The sequence below is a fragment of the Crocuta crocuta genome, unplaced genomic scaffold (genome assembly GCF_008692635.1).
Source record: "Crocuta crocuta isolate KB4526 unplaced genomic scaffold, BGI_CrCroc_1.0 scaffold121, whole genome shotgun sequence".
NCBI classification, from domain to species: Eukaryota; Metazoa; Chordata; class Mammalia; order Carnivora; family Hyaenidae; genus Crocuta; species Crocuta crocuta.
Window position 1 is genome coordinate 3,504,932 of NW_027528608.1, and position 20,686 is coordinate 3,525,617.

General features: G+C 45.6%; 1 protein-coding gene across 1 annotated transcript in view; it reads left to right on the forward strand.

Moving 5' to 3' along the window:
* The first annotated feature begins 7,336 nt into the window (after positions 1-7,336).
* GPATCH1 (G-patch domain containing 1) overlaps positions 7,337-20,686 on the forward strand; it is a 41,555-nt gene continuing 28,205 nt past the window's right edge. The window contains exons 1-7 of the mRNA XM_077754647.1: positions 7,337-7,417; positions 12,695-12,829; positions 15,020-15,105; positions 17,199-17,359; positions 18,010-18,107; positions 19,926-19,984; positions 20,356-20,598. Of these exons, the coding sequence (XP_077610773.1) occupies positions 7,345-7,417; positions 12,695-12,829; positions 15,020-15,105; positions 17,199-17,359; positions 18,010-18,107; positions 19,926-19,984; positions 20,356-20,598 (855 nt within the window). The 5' untranslated portion in view covers positions 7,337-7,344. The remainder of the gene's footprint in view (positions 7,418-12,694; positions 12,830-15,019; positions 15,106-17,198; positions 17,360-18,009; positions 18,108-19,925; positions 19,985-20,355; positions 20,599-20,686) is intronic.

Below are 20,686 nucleotides of genomic sequence, written 5' to 3' on the forward strand. Positions count from 1 at the left end.
GGCCGAGGGTCTCCGAGGCCGCAGCAAGGCCGGGGCTGGGGACCCGGCCCCTTTTCTGGAGCCCTGGGGGTAAACGCAGCGCGCGCGGGTGAAATCAAGGCCCCTCTCTGAGGGGGCACGGGTGCCGCGGGGACAGTGACCAAATCGGACGCCACGTAGAGGGGAGCTGAGCCGGACGGTCAGGAACAGCTTCCGGTCCGAGGGACCCGGGCCCGAGTCAGGGACCCTGAGAGATAGTTGTCTGCGCCTCTGCGGGCCTTAGGTGGGTGACTCAGACGTGACGTGACTGGTGGCGTGACGGTCAACCCCATTACTCTCCCACCCTCGCTGCAGAGATTAGGCGGATCCGCTGGGGGTCGCGGATGGCTCTGGGGGAGTTCCAGGAAGGGATTTGTGCCACGGAGACTGGGCGGATGTCCTAGAGCACCTTTAACTGCCACTTCAAACCTCAGTTTTCTCAGCTGCAAAATGGGGCCAGATCATGCTCTCCCTAGCTGCCAGAACTACGACGAAAGTGTATGTTAATGTTAAAGCCCTTAGCCGGGGTGTAGGGACACGCCTAGCTTAAGAGCAAAAGTGGAGAGTTTTGGGAAGGGGTTCACACCACCCTCTCACGACAAACCCCCTTTGACCGGTAGACACCGGGGGCGGACCTGACCCGAGCCGGAAGCCCGCGTCCCCTGGACCCGCGGAGCCACGCCCCTCCCGGCTGCTGTCCTGCAGTCCCTAACCCCCTCCCCCAACGGAGAGACAAGTTTGCGCAGTTGCTGCTGTGTTTGGCCGTCGCAGTAAATGCCGCAGGTAAACCGAACACCGTCTGCTTTCAAAACAAGCCAAACATTTCCTTCTCGTCAAGAAACTGGGGCGGGGATTTGGGCAAGGTGCGTATCAGGGGTTGTTCAAGAGGTTTTGTTTTTGGTTTTTTAGTTTTAAAATCAATAGTGACAACAATGGACTAACAACCAAGTAAATGTAAAAACAAACAACCTCCCCCCAGAAAAAACCTCACAAACCAAAAAACCCTCCTCCTCACTGCTTGCAGGCTCTGAAATGAGGCACAAGAATCCGTTTCCAGAAGGATTGTTTTAATCCTAAGAAAACACCTGAAGAGTCCTAACCAGCTCAGCGCTGGGACAGGTGTTTGGGAAACTGTGGCTGATGCAGAAACTTCCTGGCTCTCTTAAGGTCAGAAATGAGTATTAAGCTAACATCAACATATGTTGGTCATCCTGCAATAAATCCATTACCCTGGGAACCTACCACACCCACGCTGGGAATTAAAAACAGCCCCTTCTGTTTCAAGGATCCTAGGGGGGTAGGGTCTTACATCTGAACAATTACTGCTACCGTTAATGAAGTTATCCATAATAGAACCTCTGCTCTAGCCAGGAAGTTTATAGATATTATGTTTCATTCTGATGACCCTTCTGCAAATAAAGGGATTAGATAATCTCCATTTGACCCAGGAGAAAACCAAGGTTCAGAGGAGCGAAGCGGGCAGTGGCTAAGATCTGTTTTAGTTCAAGCCTGTTGACTCCAGTCATTCCCTAACACCTTCAGATTTTTGTCTTCTCCTATCACCTTGAAGCTCCAATTGCCTTTACAATTTGTCACATATATGTGTCACTTGCACTATTACTGACCTAGTAGCCATCCTTAAAATTGCTCACTTTGTTTAAACAAACTTTATTTTAAAATACGATTAAGTCATAACCATAAGCGAGAAACCAGCAGTACCTTGCCCTCTGGAGAGGTATCAATAAAAGTGAACACAGTGAAAACCAAATCTGTTATTCAACATAGACTGACACCATTGCCTTTTTGAACTGCTTTTTAAATTTTTTTTAATGTTTTATTTATTTCTAGGAGAGAGAGAGAGACAGCGTGAACAGGGGAGGGTCAGAGAGAGAGGGAGACACAGAATTGGAAACAGGCTCCAGGCTCTGAGCTGGCTGTCAGCATAGAGCCTGACGCGGGGCCTGAACCCACAAACTGTAAGATCATGACCTAAGCGAAAGTTGGACGATCAGATCAACCGACTAAGCCACCCAGGCACCCCTTGAACTGCTTTTTTTTTTTTTAATTATGTTTATTTGCTTTCGAGAGAGAGAGGCAGAGCATGAGCAGGGGAGGGGCAGAGAGAGAAGGAGACACAGAATCAAAGCAGGCTCAAGGCTCCGAGCCATGAGCACAGGGCCCAACGCGGGGCTTGAATCCGCGAACCATGAGATCATAACCTGAGCCAGCCGAAGTCAGATGCTTGACTGACTGAGCCACTCAGGCGCCCCTACTGCTTCTTTTATTTAAAAGGAAGAACAAGAGTAAGAAACATAATGGTAAAAACACACCTGCCCACCCTCAGGCTGTCCCCTGGGCATCCTCAGAGGAAAGGGAGCAGTTTTCTGTGAGTCCCAGCGGGCCACATGAGGCATCTGAATATCACTGCTTGGGGCTGTACACAACCCCAGACATCTCTAGCACTCTTGCGGCTCATTGCCAGGGGGCCCACCAGCCTGATGCCATATCTCTGATCCCACTATGATCAGGAAATGAGAACTGCTGTTGCTGACTCAGCAGGAGAGTAACATCTAACCGTCTATTTGTCAACCCCACTGGCGGTATGTGTCCTGAGAACCACCAAGGAGCCCCTGTGCTCCTAACAGAAAAGCTGGGGTGGGAATTTCCCAGGTGGGCAAAAGGCTAAAATCTGAACTGCAAACAACTATTTTGTCAAGTCCTCATCTTCTCATCTGGCTGAGGCCAGTGGGGACCCAGTTCCTCCCACTAAATGCAAACCCCACTTCCTAATGCCTGCTTGTTGGCAAAATGTGCATTGGCCTCTCTGACGTACATCTCCTAGAGGAGAATCCTAGGATATTTGCCAAATTAAAAGCAAAAGACACAAGGTAATCCTTAAATGACTAAAATTCATTGTAACTTATAGTCCAGATTTTGCAATTTTTATTTAAAAAATCTTAGAGGGGCTTCTGGGTGGCTCAGTTGGTTAAGCATCTGACTTCGGCTCAGGTCATGATCTCATGGTTTGTGAGTTCGAGCCCTGCATTGGTCTCTCTGCTGTCCGCAGGGGCCTTGTTTGGATCCTCTATACTCCCCTCTCTCTCTCCCTCTCAAAAATAAACATTAAAAAAATAAAAATAATGAAAACTCTTAGAGACAGAAGCCATACGGTGCCGCAGAGGTGCACCAACCATAGAGGCCACGTCAGTCGTGGCAGGCTCTGATTGAGTCACCTCAGCCAGATCCCTTAACCCCTCATGACTTCAGTTTCCCCAGCTATAACTTAGGGTCTTTATTCCAGGCACTGTACTGTGTACTGTGTGTGCATGATCTCAGTTGGTCCTCCAATGACCCTGTCAAGTGGATACTTTACCATTCCCATTTTACAGATGAAGAAACTGAGGTTCAGAGGTCCCCAGCTCAGTGAGTTAGACTGTCTGCTGCTGTATCACATACAATGCTACACCCTGTTCTGGTGATTTAAAAGGAAAGATATTCTGGCATACTGAGAAGTGATTATAGACTAAAATAAATGAGTGACAAAATGGCAAAAAATAAAATAAAAATACCAAATATTCATGATAATGTGGAGCAATCAGAATCTCATACATTGTGGGAGTAAAACTGGAAAACTGGCATTTTCTAAATATATCTATAGCAAATATAGGTCTAGCGTATAATCCAGCAATTCCAACTCTAGGTAGATAACTCAAAGAAATGCACCTGTGTGTTGTGTTCACCATAAAACATGTACAGGAATGTTCACAGCTGCTCTTTTCAAAACAGTCCTTAACTAGAAACTACCCACGCCCACCAACACTAGAATGAATGATTGCGGCGTACTCACACAATGAAAAACTTTACACAATGAAAATGAACATAGTACTACTACAAGCAACAAATACATTGTGAGCAACATATTTTGCCCCCCAAAATATCATTGAGCAAAAGATGCCAGAATATACTATATGATTCCATTGTATGTAAAGTACAAAACAAAATCCGTCCATTCTGGAATTATTGCTTCTGGGATTCTGGAAAATTTCTATTTCATGATATGCTTACTATTATATTGGATGTGTTTACTTTGTGAAAATAATAATAAATAGAACGGGGTGCACTTTTCTGTACATACATAATATTTTCTTTTTTTTTTAAGTTTATTTATTTATTTTGAGAGAGAGAGAGAGAAAGCAAGCGGGGGAGGAGCAGAGACAGGGAGAGACAGAATCCCAAGCAGGCTCCACGCTATCCATGCAGAGTCCACTCAATCTCAGGAACCGCGAGATCATGACCTGAGCTGAAATCAAAAATCAGATGCTTAACCGACTGAACAGCCAATGTGATATTTCAACAAGAAAACACAATGGGGGGAAATGAATGCTGTTGATTCCAAAGCATGAAGAGCATGTTTCTTCATAGTACATCACGAGTGACCATCCTACTGCCAGCACGGATGTATGGACCACCATGAGGAAGAAAATACTCCATACCCAGGTTATTCAGTTCATCTTCCTATCTGCAGTTGCCTGATAAGATCCTGAGATTTGTGCCTTTTGCATGTCTAAGTAAGAAAGGAGGAGCCTGTGGTGATTCGGCTGCTACCGCTTGCATAAAACACATGCTGTCTCCAGGTTCCTGATGCCAAGAATCAGGGGTATGAGGTTGGAATTGACCAGGGTCACAGGTAGAGCACCCAGTCTTCCTGAAAATACCCAGGAGACAGCTGAGAGCCACTCTTTGTGGAAGCTGCATGGACTTTGAAGTGCCCTTGTTTCCCTGAACCTCAGTGATCAGGAATCAGAAAGTGGTTGTTACCAATGGCTAATGGTTATCAGGAATCCAATTAAGCACAACTCTCAATTATAAATGAGGGTTTTCCTTGCCTTGTTAGAAATTATAAACCGTAAGAAAATAAGTTTGGGTAATTTAGAAATAAAATCATGGACTTTCATGATTTGCTTGGTGTATGGATTAGCCCCCCAATCTTCTTTGCTGTCAATATCTACATTTATATGCTCAAGGACAATGGATGGGCAAACAATGACCCTGGGTCCCTCCAGGACTTCAAGAAACAAAAAGATGTCTTTGTTTTGGAGTAATATTTTGGAGAAAAAAAACAGGGATGTTGCTAAAAACAAAACTTAAAATGGCACAATATTATATACCTCTATCCTTTCCACCCTGATTTCCTTTGATCAATGGCCACCATTGTTACTAATTTCTTAGGGGAATTTACTAGAGACGTATTCTATGTGAATGTGTCCAGGCTGTGGATATAAGAGCCACAATAGATTTGGCTGTTTATGTTTTAATATTACTGGCAGTAATCTTCTCATCCCTTGTTTTGCTCATTTAACAATGTATGTTGGAGATCATTCCTCACCAACATTTTTTAATGCTTTATACTATTCCATTATATAGATTTTTTTTTCCCAGTCACCTAGTTAACAAACTACCCCAAATCATAATGGCTTAAAATAACATTTTATTGCTATCTCTCATGGTTCCTGGAGGTGACTGAACTTAGCTAGGAGGGTCCTGCTCTGAGTCTCATGTGTAGTTGCTCAGATGGTTGCTGGAACTGGAGTCATTCTGGATCTTTCTTACTCAAATATCTGGCCAGGGATGCTGATTGTTAACTGGGACCAGGCTAAGTCACATATCTACACAAAAGCCTCTCCCTGTGGCCTGGGCTTCCTCACAGCAGGGTGGTTGGGTTCCCAGGGTCAGTATTCCAAGTTGAATCTGCAAGTTTCTTAAAGTTTGGGTGTGGGAAATGTAACATTATCACTTTGCAAACTTTTGGTCAAGCAGTCATAGAGCTAGATTCCAGGGGAGGGGGCCTTACACTCTATTGTCAATGGGAAGTGTCAAACAATTCTGTGGCTATTTTTAGAATTTGTTAAAAAAAAATCTTGTTTTTAAAGTCATATACCATGATTTATTTAACTAGTTATTCATTCCTTTTTACCCCCCAAATTATTTATTGGGTGCTTACTATATGCCAAGTACTGTTCTAAGCTCTGAGGATACAGTAAAGAGAATAAGAAAAACCTGGCTCAAATCTATGTCTTTGTGGAGCTTATAGTTTCAATGCATAGAAAAACACAATGGATATATTGAATAGGCATATAAAAGTACATGGCATGTTAAAGGTGATAAGTATTGTGGAAAAGTGTAAAGTAGGCTAAAGGGGGATAAAGAGTGTAGCAAAAGAGAGCGTGTTTTTAAAATAGTGTCAGAGAAGGCTTCCTGAGAAAGTAACCTTTGAGCAGGTAACTGAAGAAGGTGAGGGAATGAGTCATGTGGTGCCTAGGAGGACATTCCAAGTCAAGGGAATAGTGAATGCAAAGGCCCTGAGGTCAGAGGATGCTTAGAATGCTTAAGCCACAGCCCCACTCCCAGAGATTCTGTTTTGGAAGCCCTGGGGGTGGGTAGAGGGAATTTTAACAACTTCCTAGTGATTCTGACTCATGCCAACTTCTGACCCTCATTTTGAAAACCTGGACTTCCAGACCTGGTTTTCATCTCAACTTCACCCCTTACCAGCTGAGCTTCATCTTTCCCTTCGGCAAAAAGGAGTTTGGGGGTGAGATAACAGCACCCCATTTGAGAGATGGTTCTCTCTTTAGGTTCAGTAAGAATGTCCTCGAAGTCCCCACCCCACTTCACAGTAGCCTTTTGCTGGGCTGCTGGCTTTTTGTTTCCCCTTTCTCTTGTTCTTTCTTTCCAGTTTTCTTCCCCTTCCCTTCCCCGCTTCCCATCTTCCTTTTCCCTTCTTTTCCACTCTTTCCTCTCCTCCCCCGCCCCTCCCCTGCCCTCCTTTTCCTTTCTTTCCTCTCCTTTCTTGTCCCGAGCTGCCTTAACTATGGACATCGGAGTTCCTGTGTCTGTGAATCCTTCCAGAGGTTTGGAAGGGGACTCCACCTATGCAACCTTGATATATACAAAGCGCATGCGAGTGTGTGTGGCTGGAAGCACAGGCACTTTCCAAANGGTGGGCAGGCATTACGGAGTACCAGCCTCGCGGCGGGACAGATGGGTGGCTCTCAGCTTCTCCCAGGCACCTCCGCCTGACCCGCTTGTCGCCAAGGAGCTAAGATGTCGTGGCTGCCATAGCCTCCGAGGTAACTCCTGCCGGGTTCGGCTCTAGACAGGTTTGAGATCTACCAAGCACAGACCTGTGGCGAGAGGCCAGCCAGGCTGACACCTGCCTGCACCCGCACTCGCAGCGTCTCTTTGGTTCGCGGAGCAGAAAGGGCGGAAGCCTTTTGGCCCTTCAACGCTTCCGTAGCGAGGGGGCGGGGCCCGGAAGGGAGCAGGATGGCGGCACTGGATAGTGACAGCGAAGAGGACTTGGTCAGCTATGGGACGGGCCTGGAGCCGCTGGAAGAAGGTGCGGGCCAGATGGGTCGCCGGGGCCTGTGGGAAACAGGTCCAAGAATCGGGGCAAAAACGCTCAACCCTGTGCCGGGCCTCCTGTGGCCCCGGGGTTAAGACTCGCTCGCTACTGGTGTCGGGAACAGAGATGAGAAGCGTGCGCGGTGCTTTCGGAGTGCTCACGTTCTGGAGCGACGGATGAGAGACCCTGAGGGGTGGGAAACAGAAAGATGACGAAACAGGCTCGTGGGTGAACTGGGGGGATGGTGGTGGTACTGGTGGTGGTGGTCAGGCAATGTCTTCCCTAGGAGAGGACATTTGGGCTCAGACTTGAAACAGAGGAAGGAACCAACCACACGAAGATCTGGGTAGGAGAGCGTTTCAGGCAGAGAGAACAGCAAGCTCTAAAGCTCTGAAGTCAGAGCCAGATTGACAGATGAGGGTCAGGCTGGACTGCTGTGGGTGGAGCTGACGGCAGCAATGGGAGACTGGCAGAAGGTGAGGTCAGAGGGGGAGGTAGGGGCTGCCTCTTACTTGGTACGTAAGAGAGTCATTGTGGGGTTTTACACAAGGGAGAGATGCATATTTTTAAGATTATTCTGTTCTCGATTTTGAGAATAGACGGGTTGGCGGGGGTGGGGTAGGCGAGAGTGGAGGAGGAATATTAGCAAAAAGAGGTCTGGGGATGATGGCTTGGACAGGGGTGTTAGCAGTGGTGGTGGTAAGTAATGGTCTGGGTGGAGGTTCATGTTGCAAGCAAAGCAGACTAGACGTGCTGCTAAGACATGGGGGTGAGGGCAAGGTGAACCAAGGTTCTCTCCCATGTTTCTGATCTGATTCCTTAATGACTTGATGTGATCAGCACTGTATTGAGTGCCCAGTAAGGACTGATGGCAGTGCTAGCCCTGTGGGAATGACAAAGGGAATATGGTAGGTAGGGGTTAATTGCAGGCCTCCTGTTAGTGGGATTTTAAAATTAAATATATATATATATATTTTTTTTTTGAAAGTGTGCAAGCAGGGGAGGGGCAGAGAGAGGGACACAGAGGATCTGGAGTGAGGTCTGCGCTGACAGGCTGACAGCAGCAAGCCCAGTGTGGGGCTCGAACTCACCAACCCGGAGATCATGACCTGAGCCAAAGTTGGTCGCTCAACAGACTGAGCCACCCAGGCGCCCCTGTTGGTGGGACCTCATTTCTTATTTCCCACCCTAACCGCATCCTGCCAGGTTGGTTGTACTTCCAGGGCATCTCCACTGATGACCCCTCCCTACCAGCAGTTCTAATCATCAGAAACTTTTGCTGGACACTGGCCCTACTCTTACCCTCTGCTTACAAAAGACGGGAACACTGACTAGTCTCCTGAAAGCTTCTAATGTGCTTAAGACACCCCTTGTGTTTCCTCTTTTCTTCTAAGACATCTCCATACTACCCTTAACATCTTCAGTTCCCTGATATATTCAGTTTAAAGACCCTGAAACCCCAATTTGTCATAGCCTTTCTCCAAGTCTGGGACCGGAGTGTGGGTAGAGCAGGGCTACCACTTGTATGCCCTTCATCATAGACTGTAGCTCTTTTGTTTTTTTAATGTTTTATTTATTTCTGAGAGAGAGAGAGAGAGCAAGAGAGAGAGAGAGAGAGAGAGCAAGAGAGAGAGAGAGAGAGATACAGAATCTGAAGCAGGCTCCAGACTCTGAGCTAGCCATCCGCACAGAGCCCAACGCGGGGTTCGAACCCATGAACCGTGAGATCATGACCTGAGCTGAAGTCGGACGTTTAACCAACTGAACCACCCAGGTGCCCCAACTGGAGCTCTTTAATACAACCCAAAGTCACAATAGCTTATTGGCAAACATATCACCTCATGATCTCAAAGAATTTGACAGAGATCCTGCATTGGAGGAGTTCATATCTGGTTGAGAACAAAAGTACAAGGTTTGCAAGTGCTAAATGATGTGATGTAGCCAGGAAACAACCCACACAGACTAGCAGGGAACCGGAAAGGGCAGGATGGGATTCCTTTAACACTGGTTAGGCTTAGCTCTGCAGAAGGAGGCCAGGGGCTCAGCCTGCATGAGCAGCAGTGATGACAGCCATGGTGGGCCGCTGTTTGTACATTTCTGCATCTCTCTTCTCACACTTGTTTCCCTGTGAGTGACATATTGTAAGCCATCAACTATTTGACCTACATTTTTCCAATTCTTCCTCTTTGATGATGCGTGGACTCTGAAATGAAGCCTAATGGCCTAACCATGCTTTTGAAATGAAAGGAAGGGACATTGGATTTGTAGACCTCCCCCTTCGCTCCTCCACCCCCCCCCCCCCGCCCCGNTATAGCTTCTCAGTATTAGAAGTTTTTGAAGATCGAGTCCTTGTTTCCTAAGCACTTTGAAGTTTAAATGCACTCCGAGTACATTTTACAGTGTAACATACTAGACCAATAATCATTTTTACTTCCTGCTTTGAAGTTTTAGTGATAGGTTAGACAAACAATGGTAGAGGAGGGCCTCCACTACTTAAATTAAAGTAGCTGGCCATGACGGAAAGGTTTACTGGTTAGGAGACAATGGCCGAACTATCACGCACAGACCTACAGGCACACAGGCCCTCTGGCCTGGAAGGAAGGGGGCGCCAGAACTTACCTGCTCTCGTTAGATACTTGTACTTGGCTCAGGAATTCCTCTCATCTCTGGCTCATCCTGCACCCAGATTAAGTTTAGGACGATTTTCTTCCCTGATATTCTGACTTTCCCACTTAAGACTCTGTGGCTCCCATCACCGACAGGGCAGACCACAGACCCTGAAGCATTGAGTGTGAGGCCCTTTGCACTATCTGCCTTTCTGGTTCCATCTTCTGCCCCTTCCCGGCCCTCCAGTCAGACGAGACTACCTTTTCAGACTTACTATTTACTGATTGAGGTAATGCCTCTGTTGGGAATTATGTGTCTATCAGCAGCTGTCGGACTCTGCTCCTGCTGAGTGACTGTGATGTTGTGGTCCTTGTACATTGTCAGAAGATTTCTTATGTATTCAGCTCTTCTCTGCTGGGCTCTGAGCGCCCCGCAAACAGGGACAGAGTTGTATTTAGTTTTCCACACCCAGGGTCTAGGACAGGGTTGCTTACATGGTAAGGGATAGTATGGGTGGTATCCCTAGCATGGAGGCAGAGTTGAGATCTGATTCGGCTTTGTGCTTATTAGCTGTGGACTTTAGGGCTGTTACTTAATCAGAGCACCCTTATCAGGTGTGAGGAATGAGATACTATGTGTGAAAAGAAGGGCTTCGTTGTTATTAGTAGCAGTAATTATAAGAGGGCCTGGCTAAAACGCCACCTGCTCCCCGGAGTTTTCTCCCAGTGTGATTAGAGGTGGCGCCTCCCCCTCAGGTGCCCCATGGGACCCGGCTGGGGCCGTGCTGGGCGGCACTCATTATCTGCCGCCATGAGTTCCACTTAGCTGTCTGCTGATCTTATCTCCCCTTCCAGGTTAAGAGCACCTTGAGAACAGAGTGAGAATGGCAGCTAGCATCGGCAGGGCATGCCTCTCTCACTTGAGCCTAGCAGTTCTCAATTGGGGATGGTTTTGCCGCTCATCGGACGCTTGGCATGCTGGGTGGGGGAGCAATGCTTACTGGCATCTGCTGTTAGGGGCCAGGGGCGCTTCTCAGCCCTACAGTGCACAGGACCGTCCCACGGCACAGAGCTATCCCGTACAAACTGCCAGTAGTGCTGCAGCTGAGAAGCCCTGCCTTAGCCAAGAACCGCTGCCCAGGTGCACCTGTAGTAGTGTATTGTGGGTAATGCATTTCTAAGAAATACTGGAAATCTTGGATTATGGGCCCCAAGTTGTAATTCAGTTCTTTAGAGTGAAATGAAATCATAGCTAATCTTAACCGAGCTTCACTATGACCAAACACTGTGCTCATCTCTCTGCATGTGGTAGGTCATCCTCAGCACCACCCTCCTAGGTAGGTTCTGTTCATTGCCCTGCCTTTATAGTTGTGGACGCTGAGGCTTGGAGAGATCAAGTTCACAAAGCTAGCAAGTAGCAGGGTAGGGGGATTTGAACCTAGAAGTCTTGGTCTTCAGAACCTGAGCTCTTGACTGCCCTGCCATGGGTTATACTCCAGTGACGACGTAAAGGCTTCACAAGCTACTAGTAAGAATTTAGGGCCATGAGGCTAGGAGTTCCTCTGCTTTTTGTTCCATCTTCCAGAAATAGTCACTGGCTTAATTATTGAAATAACAAGGATGCATGGGTTTATCTACTGTATATAATAATAATAATGGCAGCTGGTATTTTAAGTGTTTAGTGTGTACCTCTCTTCTTGCTAGGCACTTTATAGGCATTACTTTATTCACTTTGTATAACAGCTCTATGAAATAGATATTACTATTAGTGTCACCCTCATTTCGCGGATGAGGAAATTGAGGCATAGAGAAGTCAAGATGACTGAGGTCCTCATAAGGATGGGGTGAGAACGTTGTGACTCTCAACTCCATGACTTTAACTACCATATAACTTGCTTTCTGTGTTGAATGTTTGAAAATAACTTGATGGTTACTTTTTGTTTTGAATAGGTTCAAAATTCTTAATTGCAGTGGATACAATTAGCCAGTAATTTGTGACACAGTACCTGAAACTTTAAACCTAAGGAATTTTTAGACTTTATTAAGCTTCTTTCCACTATGTGATATAGCAAGCCAGCCCTTTTCAGCAGAGCAGGAAAAGGATTAAGTTGAAAGAACAGGAACTGTGTAGCCAAGAAGTTGCCAGAAATAAGGACACGCTTAGGATTTGGGGAGCATGGTCAATGCCAAAGGAAAATCTCTGGGCTTGGGATGCTGTGAAGTTCTAGAGGAGATACAGAAGTGTTCCTTGTGTCGCGAACCTCTGCACTCCCTGTGTCAGCCTGTGACCTGCCTCTGGCCGTGCAAGTAGAGCTTACCTCCATCTGTTGGACTCCCCCTACCCCCCCGATGTAATTCAGTGTACGTGATGGAACTTAGTGGGAATCAGTCCATTGATGCCAAAATGTATGTCTAATATAAATAAGAGAGAACTAGACTTGCCTTAGAATTCTAAAGAAGCTTGATGCAATGTATGACTTTACAAGCTATATAAACTAGTAAAGGCTAGGGAAAAAAAAAACTTAATTAAAATTGTTGTACTTGAAATGATAAGAAGTAAACAATCCAGCATGTTTCTGAAATGACACTTTCCCTGATTTTTTTTTTTTTTTTTTTTTTCTCTAATCCACCATCCACTTCTCTCTCCTCAAAATATTTTTTTCAGGTGAAAGACCAAAGAAACCAATTCCTCTTCAGGATCAGACTGTCAGAGATGAAAAAGGAAGGTATAAACGATTTCATGGGGCCTTCAGTGGAGGTTTCTCTGCCGGGTACTTCAACACTGTGGGCTCAAAAGAAGGTATGATTTTCCTGCATATAGCTCTCATATCATATCATATCATATCACTGCAGTAGCAAAAGATTCTCGTCTTCCACCTCCCTTTTTAAAAAACTTTTAAACATTTGAATACACACACCATAGACTTTTGTGTTCTTTCAACATCTGGCATGTTTGCAGGATCCACTGGTGTGCTGTTCATGTTCATTGGTTACTGCCTGAGAGTGAAAGTTTTCTTTCACTTAAAAAAAAAAGATCCATTCTAACCAGATACTTAAATGATAATGATGGCTTCCGTTTTATATCATCGCATCTTGCCAGCCACAAAATGCTGTCACACACTTTCTCTCAGGTAACCATTGTCTCCCACCACTCAGTGACTGAGGAGGGCAGGCGCCATAGCTGCTTTGTAAGTGAGGCTCTGAGGGTCAGAGCCACTCTCTCCTGGCGCTGGGGACCACAGCACACTGGTCAGTACATGGTCTTGACCTGAAGAAAAATCAGTTAAAGTGTTCATGGTATGCAATGTAATGAATTCTGCATTGTTCAAAGTCATGTATATTTTTAAAATGTTTTCACATAGAAACTGGAATGACTTTTCTATGTCAGATAGGAGGGGAAGATGAACTGAGTAACTCACGTAGCAGTTATTGAGAACTAGCTGGGACATGTATATGTATATATATACAATAACTTGTATAGAACGGTAGTAAAATAAAGATGAAAAAAGCAATGCAAGAAAGGAAAAAAAAGCCATGTAAGAAAAATAGTTGGGGTAAATAAGATGGCTTAGAGTTCAATATCCAGAACGTATAAAGAGCCGTTCAATGAGCAAATGATCAAAGTGTTTGAACAGTTTACTCCAGAGGCGATAGAAATGCTCTATTTAATCTTCAGCCTTACTACTCAGAAAGGCAAAGTAAGGTAACCAAGGTACTATGAAATTAGCACACTACTAAAATGTGAAAAGTGGCAGTAGGGTTGGTGAAGAAAGAAATGCACTGATACGTTGCTGGTTGTTGCGATAATAGCTGTGCCATATACTGTAAGAAGACCAGCTCAAGTGATTGTCAGCTAGACTGTGATACATTAATACCCTGGAGTACCTCTTTTTCACTAGAAGGGCTGTGCAGAAATCGGGCAACAACTATAGAAATCCAGAGTGGAGGAAGGCAGTAGCCTAGGAGAGCTGCTCCTCAGTCCTGGGTACCTGGGGACATCTCCCAAGCCCGCCCAGAAACCTACTCCACCCACTGACCAAGAGTAGATCTGCCCCGAGCCCCTTAGGCCCACAGGACTCCTGTAGGAAATCACAAAGGAGATGTGTCAGTCTCAGAGAAAACTAAAAGAGCGTATCGTAGAGGGTTACGAATACATTGGACCTCCAGGCCATTCTCACTGTAGAGGCATGGTTCATGCTTGGTGACCATGGACAGGGAACAGGCATGGTAGTTACAGGACTCAGGTGTTTGATGGAACTGGGGGCCCGGTAAGAGCGTCACCTGTCCTTAGACTAGCCAGGTGGAGTCCTCGGGCCAGGGCACCCTGAATTTGCCTGCACTGCTTCTGTGACTCGGTGCCAGCCTCTGTTTCACGGCTGACTCGTGCACCTTGATGTCGTTTCTTCCTGTGTTAGCAAGTTGGTGTCTGTTGCTGTCCTGTTGCTCTCAGAGTGGTCCTGCCTTTTAAGATGACCTTGCATCTTTTGGTTCACAGCTACTTGGGAAAAGAATGTCACTTTCTCCTCACTCTCCCCCAACCTTCTCTTCTTTTCTTTCTCTGTTTTTTTTAGAGAGAGAATGAGAGAGGGGGAGAGAGAATCTTAAGTGGGCTGCATGCCCACTGCAGAGCCCAACTCAGGGCTTCATCTCACAATTGTGAGATCATGATTTAAGCTGAAACCAAGAGTCGGACGCTTAGCTAACTGAGCCACCTAGCTGCTCCATCTCCACTTTTACTATATGATTTGATTTCTCTTGGTTGTTGATTCTTAGGGGGAAACCTCATGGTATCCACTGAGTTCTGATAAGAGATGTGGGCATCAATAAGTTTATGTCATATAATTATATCTATATGAGCGGTGGTGAAATGGGAAGTAGCTAAGAGTTTAGGTACTGAGGGTTTCAAGTACATAATTGCATTATTTAATTATTTAGTAATAACCCCAAATACCATCTGTGATCATAATATTCCAATCGCTTTTCTTTCAAGGATGGACGCCTTCTTCCTTTGTGTCTTCACGACAGAACAGAGCAGACAAATCTGTTCTTGGTCCCGAAGATTTTATGGACGAAGAGGTGGGTTTGCAGAACTGGAATTGCCAGTTAGCCAGTGGGAGGTGTGCAGTACCTTTACTCTTCCCAGAGAGTTTGATGTACGAAGCCTTCTTTGTTTGTGAGGCTTTATCTTTTAGGTATTCGGACTAGAGTGCTCTGTACATCAATGGAATCTTGTTCACCGGAATAGCATCTTATGCTGGGGCCAGTTTCTAAAGTTAAGGGTGGAGAGGAAAGTAATTTATAGGCAAATTTCCTTGAAGAAGCCCCAGGTGCCCCAGAAGTGCAGTATCCATGGAGCTGAGGCCACACACAGCCTCCAGCAGTAGCTTTGTGCACACAACAGTTTAAGGAACAGTGAACAACTAGACCAGTCAGAGTGCACCTGGGTACGTCATTAATGCAACAGTGACAGCCAACTTCTTAGGAGTAAATGGGGACTGGCGGTGGGGGTGGGGGTGACCCTAGGGCCTACAGAGTGTGCTCCATTTCGTTTTTAATGTTTATTTATTTTGTGAGAGAGATAGAACATGAGCAGGGGAGGGGCGGAGAGAGAGGGAGGCAGAGAATCCCAAGCAGGCTCTGCACTGTCAGCACAGAACCCTACCTGGGGCTCAAACTCAACAACCACAAAATCATGACCTGAGCTGAAGTCAAAAGTTGGAAGCTTAGCCAACTAAGCCACTCAGGCACCCTGTACTCCATTTTGTTTTAAAATTAAATGTCTGTTACCATAAAACCTAGTCATGGATTCATTAAAAAAATTTTTTTGTAATGTTTATTTTTGAGAGAGAGAAACAGAGTGCTAGTGGGGGAGGGGCCAAGAGAGAGGAAGACACAGAAACTGAAGCAGGTCCCAGGCTCTGAGTTGTCAGCACAGAGCCCGACGCGTGGCTTGAACCTATGAACCATGAGATCATGACCTCAGCTGAAGTCGGACTCTTAACTGACTCAGCTACCCAGGCGCCCCATTTTTGATAAAGGAGAAATAAAACACTATATTAACATGCTTTAGGCCGCAGGTAAGAGGCAAGGAGAAGTCCCCTTCCTATTTGACCAGCATAATCTATATGGAAACGTGACTCACGTGACAGGACGTCTAGATGTCAGCAAGGCCCCGCTTCCTCTCCTCTCGGCCACCTTCTGCATGTCAGCTTGTCCTTACTAGCTCTCCTTGTGGCCCCAAGGTGGCTATAGTGGTTCCAAACGGCACCTCCTAGTGCAAGGAGGACTTTTCTTTGGGATCTTTTCTTGAGAGCATGGAAACCATCCACATAAGCCCTATCGGGGTTTTACCTCACATCTGCTCAGGCAGATTGTTTTACAAGCTCATCCTTAAAGCAGTCCTTGGCAGTGCAAATGGGATCAAAGGACTGGCTTAGATAAGATACGAACCCCTATTGCCTAACCCTCCCCCGGCCCCAGCATACACACCAGGACATCACTCCGGGAGTGCATGGTGGCCCCGGTGTCTGCACAGCTTCAGGGTTCTGAGGAAAGAGGGAGGGCACAGGCCGTCAGAAAGGCAGCCAACAGGAAATGCGGCAACACCTCATGTAGCACGTACGTGCTCAGGAATGCTTGCTGACCCTGACTCCGAGGTTTGCCCCTTGCACTCTGACCTTTGAAATATTGTCTGAGGCAACAGTTACTTTCTGTAGAAGTACTTAGTGGATTTTAATTACTTCCTGTCTTCCTAGTTTGGCTGTGTCTCTTAAGGCCTCACTGAGTGGCCATTGTCATGCCCTGTCCTCGGCTACTGGCCTTAGCTTCTGTGAGGTTCTAAAGCCAGATGTAAAGTCAGCTGCTCGTCACACACACACACACACAAAATGCAGCTGCGCCACTGATCCCTAATTCAGTTGTGTGGTTTTTTTGTTTGTCTTTTAAAATTTTTATTTATTCATTTAAGTAATCTGTATACCCAATATGGGGCTCGAACTCACAACCCCAAGATCAAAATTTGCGTGCTTTTCTGACTGAGCCAGCCAGGCACCCCGTCAGTTGTGTGGTTTCACTTTTTCTTTTTTTAAAAGAAATAAAGCTATGTGATGTATTATGGTCAACCCCTTACCAAATAACGTAAGTAATTCTGTTTGAATTTCCTTCTAAAGGATCTTAGTGAATTTGGGATAGCACCTAAAGCGATTGTCACCACGGATGATTTTGCTTCCAAAACCAAAGACAGAATACGAGAAAAGGCCAGGCAGTTAGCAGCCGCTACTGCCCCCATTCCTGGAGCTACTCTGCTTGATGACCTCGTAACACCAGCAAAGTGAGGAGAATTTCATCCTAACTCTTCTGATCTTGGCATTGCTGCTTTGCATATGCGTAATGATCTTAATTACAGATAGTTTGGTTACAAGTCGGAGAAGCCTAGCCTGAGTGCAAAAGCGGGCTTTCCGCAAGGATCTTGTGCTTCTCTTGCATGGGTGCTCTTGAGCTCCAGTGACCAGCTGTGCTGCTGGGCCTGGCAGAGGCTGGTGAGCTGGGAGGAACCGGGGTGCCTTCCCTCCCCCCTCTCCCTCAGAAGCCTAAGGGCTCTCTCCTTGTCTGCCTCATTCTACCCTCTTTTCTGCTTATCTCCTTGTTCTGTTCCTGGGTATGTGGCCTGAGGCAGTAGCCTCGGACTCATGGATTCCCAGGCCACAGGCTTGACAAGGACCATTTAGAGTCTCCAGGTGTCAGTTCCAAAAGCCCAGCAGAGAGGGCACGGGTGGTCTTTCCCAGGATCGGTGTGCACCTGAGTCCAGTGAGCTGTGGCCAGAACGGCAGGGCCATGAGGTTCTGATGTGCACGGGGGTGGCCATGTTTCAGGGCGCAGGCACAAGTGTGTGAGCTGGACAGGGACTCAAAGGCTGCTTATTTCTTACTGTCCTCCAGTATTAGAAAAGGAAGCTCACGTTCAATGCCTTGATATCCTAGATTATCTATTGGTTTTGAATTGCTAAGAAAAATGGGTTGGAAGGAAGGACAAGGAATTGGCCCTCGAGTAAAGAGGAGACCTCGCCGACAAAAACCTGGTATGTATACTGACTGTCATCAGTTGTATAGCACACTTTTCAATGGCTGCGTGTTTCTAGAAATAAAATTGCCAGCCCAAGTCGTGTGCAGGTACAGTTGACTCTTGAACAATGCTAACCCCGCATGCAGTTGAAAGTCCATGTATAAGATTTATTTGTTTATTTTCATGTATAAATTATATATATATGTACATAATTATATAACATACAGTGTTATATTTCCATGTTATTCTTGACTTCCTGAAAACTAAGTATGTTATAGATATATACTGTATTCTTACAGTAAAGTAAGCTAGAGAAAAGAAAGTATTATTAAGGAATTCCTGAGGAAAATATATTTACATCAACTCTACTGTAAAAAGTCTGTGTGTAAATGGACCCATGGAGTTCAAACCTGTGTTGTTCAAGGGTCAGCTGTATTTTTTTAAAATTTGAGTCTGGTTGACACACAATGTTACATTCATTTTCAGGTGAGCAGCCTAGCGATTGGACACGTCCATAGATTATGCTGTGCTCGCCACAAGAGTAGCAACCGTCTGTCACCATACAGGCCGTCTGTCGCCACACTGCGCTGTCACAGTACCATTGACTGTTTTCCTTGTGCTGTGCCTTTTATCCCCGTGACTTATGCATTCCAGAACTGGAAGCCTATATCGCCCACTTCCCTTCACCCATTTTACCCATCTCCAAGCCCCCCCTTCCATCTGGCAGCCATCAATTTGTTCTTTGCATTTATAGATCTGATTCTGCTATTTATTCATTTATTATTTTTTCTAGATTCCACATATGAGTGAAATCCTATGGTATTTGTCTTTCTCAGCCAATACTTAGCACAACACCTTCTAGGTTCATCCATGTCATGGATGGCACGAACCCATCCTTTTTATGGCTGTGTAATATTCCGTGGTATGTTTATCTATACCCCATCTTTTCTTATCCACTCGTCTATTGATGGACGCTGAGGTTGCTTCTATATCTTGACTATTATAAATAATGCTGCAGGAAACATGGAGGTTTGTGTATCTTTTCAAATTAGTGTTTTTGATATTTCCTTTGGGTAAATACCCAGGAGTAGAATTATTGAATCATATGGTATTTTTATTTTTAATTTTTTTAAATTTTATTTATTTCAAGAGAGAGAAAGCGCTGGTGAAGGAGAGGCAGAGAGAGAGGAGGAGCGAGAATCCCAAGCAGGCGCCACATCACCAGCTTGGAGTCCCATGTGGGGCTTGAATTCACAAATCAGAACATCATGACCTGAGGGGAAGTTGGACGTTTAACAGACTGAAGCTCCCAGGAGCCCCTACTTTTAATTTTTTGAGAAACCTCCATATTGTTTTCCACAGTGGCTCTACCAATTTCCATTCCCAGAAGGTCGCCTGTATTTGAAGGCTTTTTGTGTGTCATGCATGCATAATAGCTTTCCGGAAGAATTGTACTAGTTTATATTCCTGCGAGCATCATGTGAAACTGTTTCCTGCTCTTGTCAAAACTGTGTCATAGTTTAACAGGATTCTTTTCTATTTATGTCCTAACCTTGATCTTCCCAGCCAGACTATGAACTCTTGGAGGCACTAAAAATTTCCTTTGGGTTCACCGCGGTGCCGGGACAGTAGTGGTTAGTCATTGAGCACATTATTGACAGAGTGTGGGTGGGGCAGGGGCTGGTGGAAACCAATTCCTGAGTGATCAGTCTCTGATGCTAAAGCTGTAGTACCTTTCATAAGCACTGTCATGGACTTCTAAAGGGTGTCAGTGAGTTAGGTTTCCATATTTTTAGTCACTCAGGACTAAATGTATTTGAAATCTCTTTTCTAGACCCTGGAGTAAAAATCTATGGCTGTGCGTTACCCCCTGGAGCCTCTGAAGGATCTGAGGTATTGTATGGAATGGCTGACCTTGAATTTGGCATAGTGACACCTGTTACTTTATGAATGTGCAATTTTAGGATCAGAAACAATTTTAGAAATCAGTCAGGTCCCATTACAGTGAAATACCCCTGCCCTAAAACTGTCTTCGTGTCACGGAGTGTATTCAGCACCATAGGTAACCAAGGGCTGTTCGGATTATTAAAATGGTGGTGTTTGTGCTAGTATCAAGAACTCAATTTAGTGATCTGTAATAGCGGAAATGAAAGTTAGGTCATTGTTCTGTTTGGAAGTACTCATTTGAAAATAGCATTTTATAGGCATACTTTGCACCAGTCAGTGACTCACCTCTATTCTACTCTTTCCTTGTGGTTAAATAGGATGAAGATGATGACTATGTGCCTGAAAATGTGACCTTTGCACCCAAAGACGTCACACCTGTGGATTTCACACCTAAAGATAATGTGCATGGACTGGCTTACAAGGGCCTGGATCCCCACCAGGCATTGTTTGGAACTTCGGGAGAACATTTTAATCTCTTCACTGGGGAACCTGAGGGGGCCGGCAATCTCCTTGGAGATATTGGAGTGAATAAAGGAAGGAAATTGGGAATTTCGGGCCAGGTAGAAGTTTCTGTTTCATGAACACGGAACCATTGACAGATGAGAATGCTTTTCGTATGATACTATATCTATAGCAGTCATTCTTCAT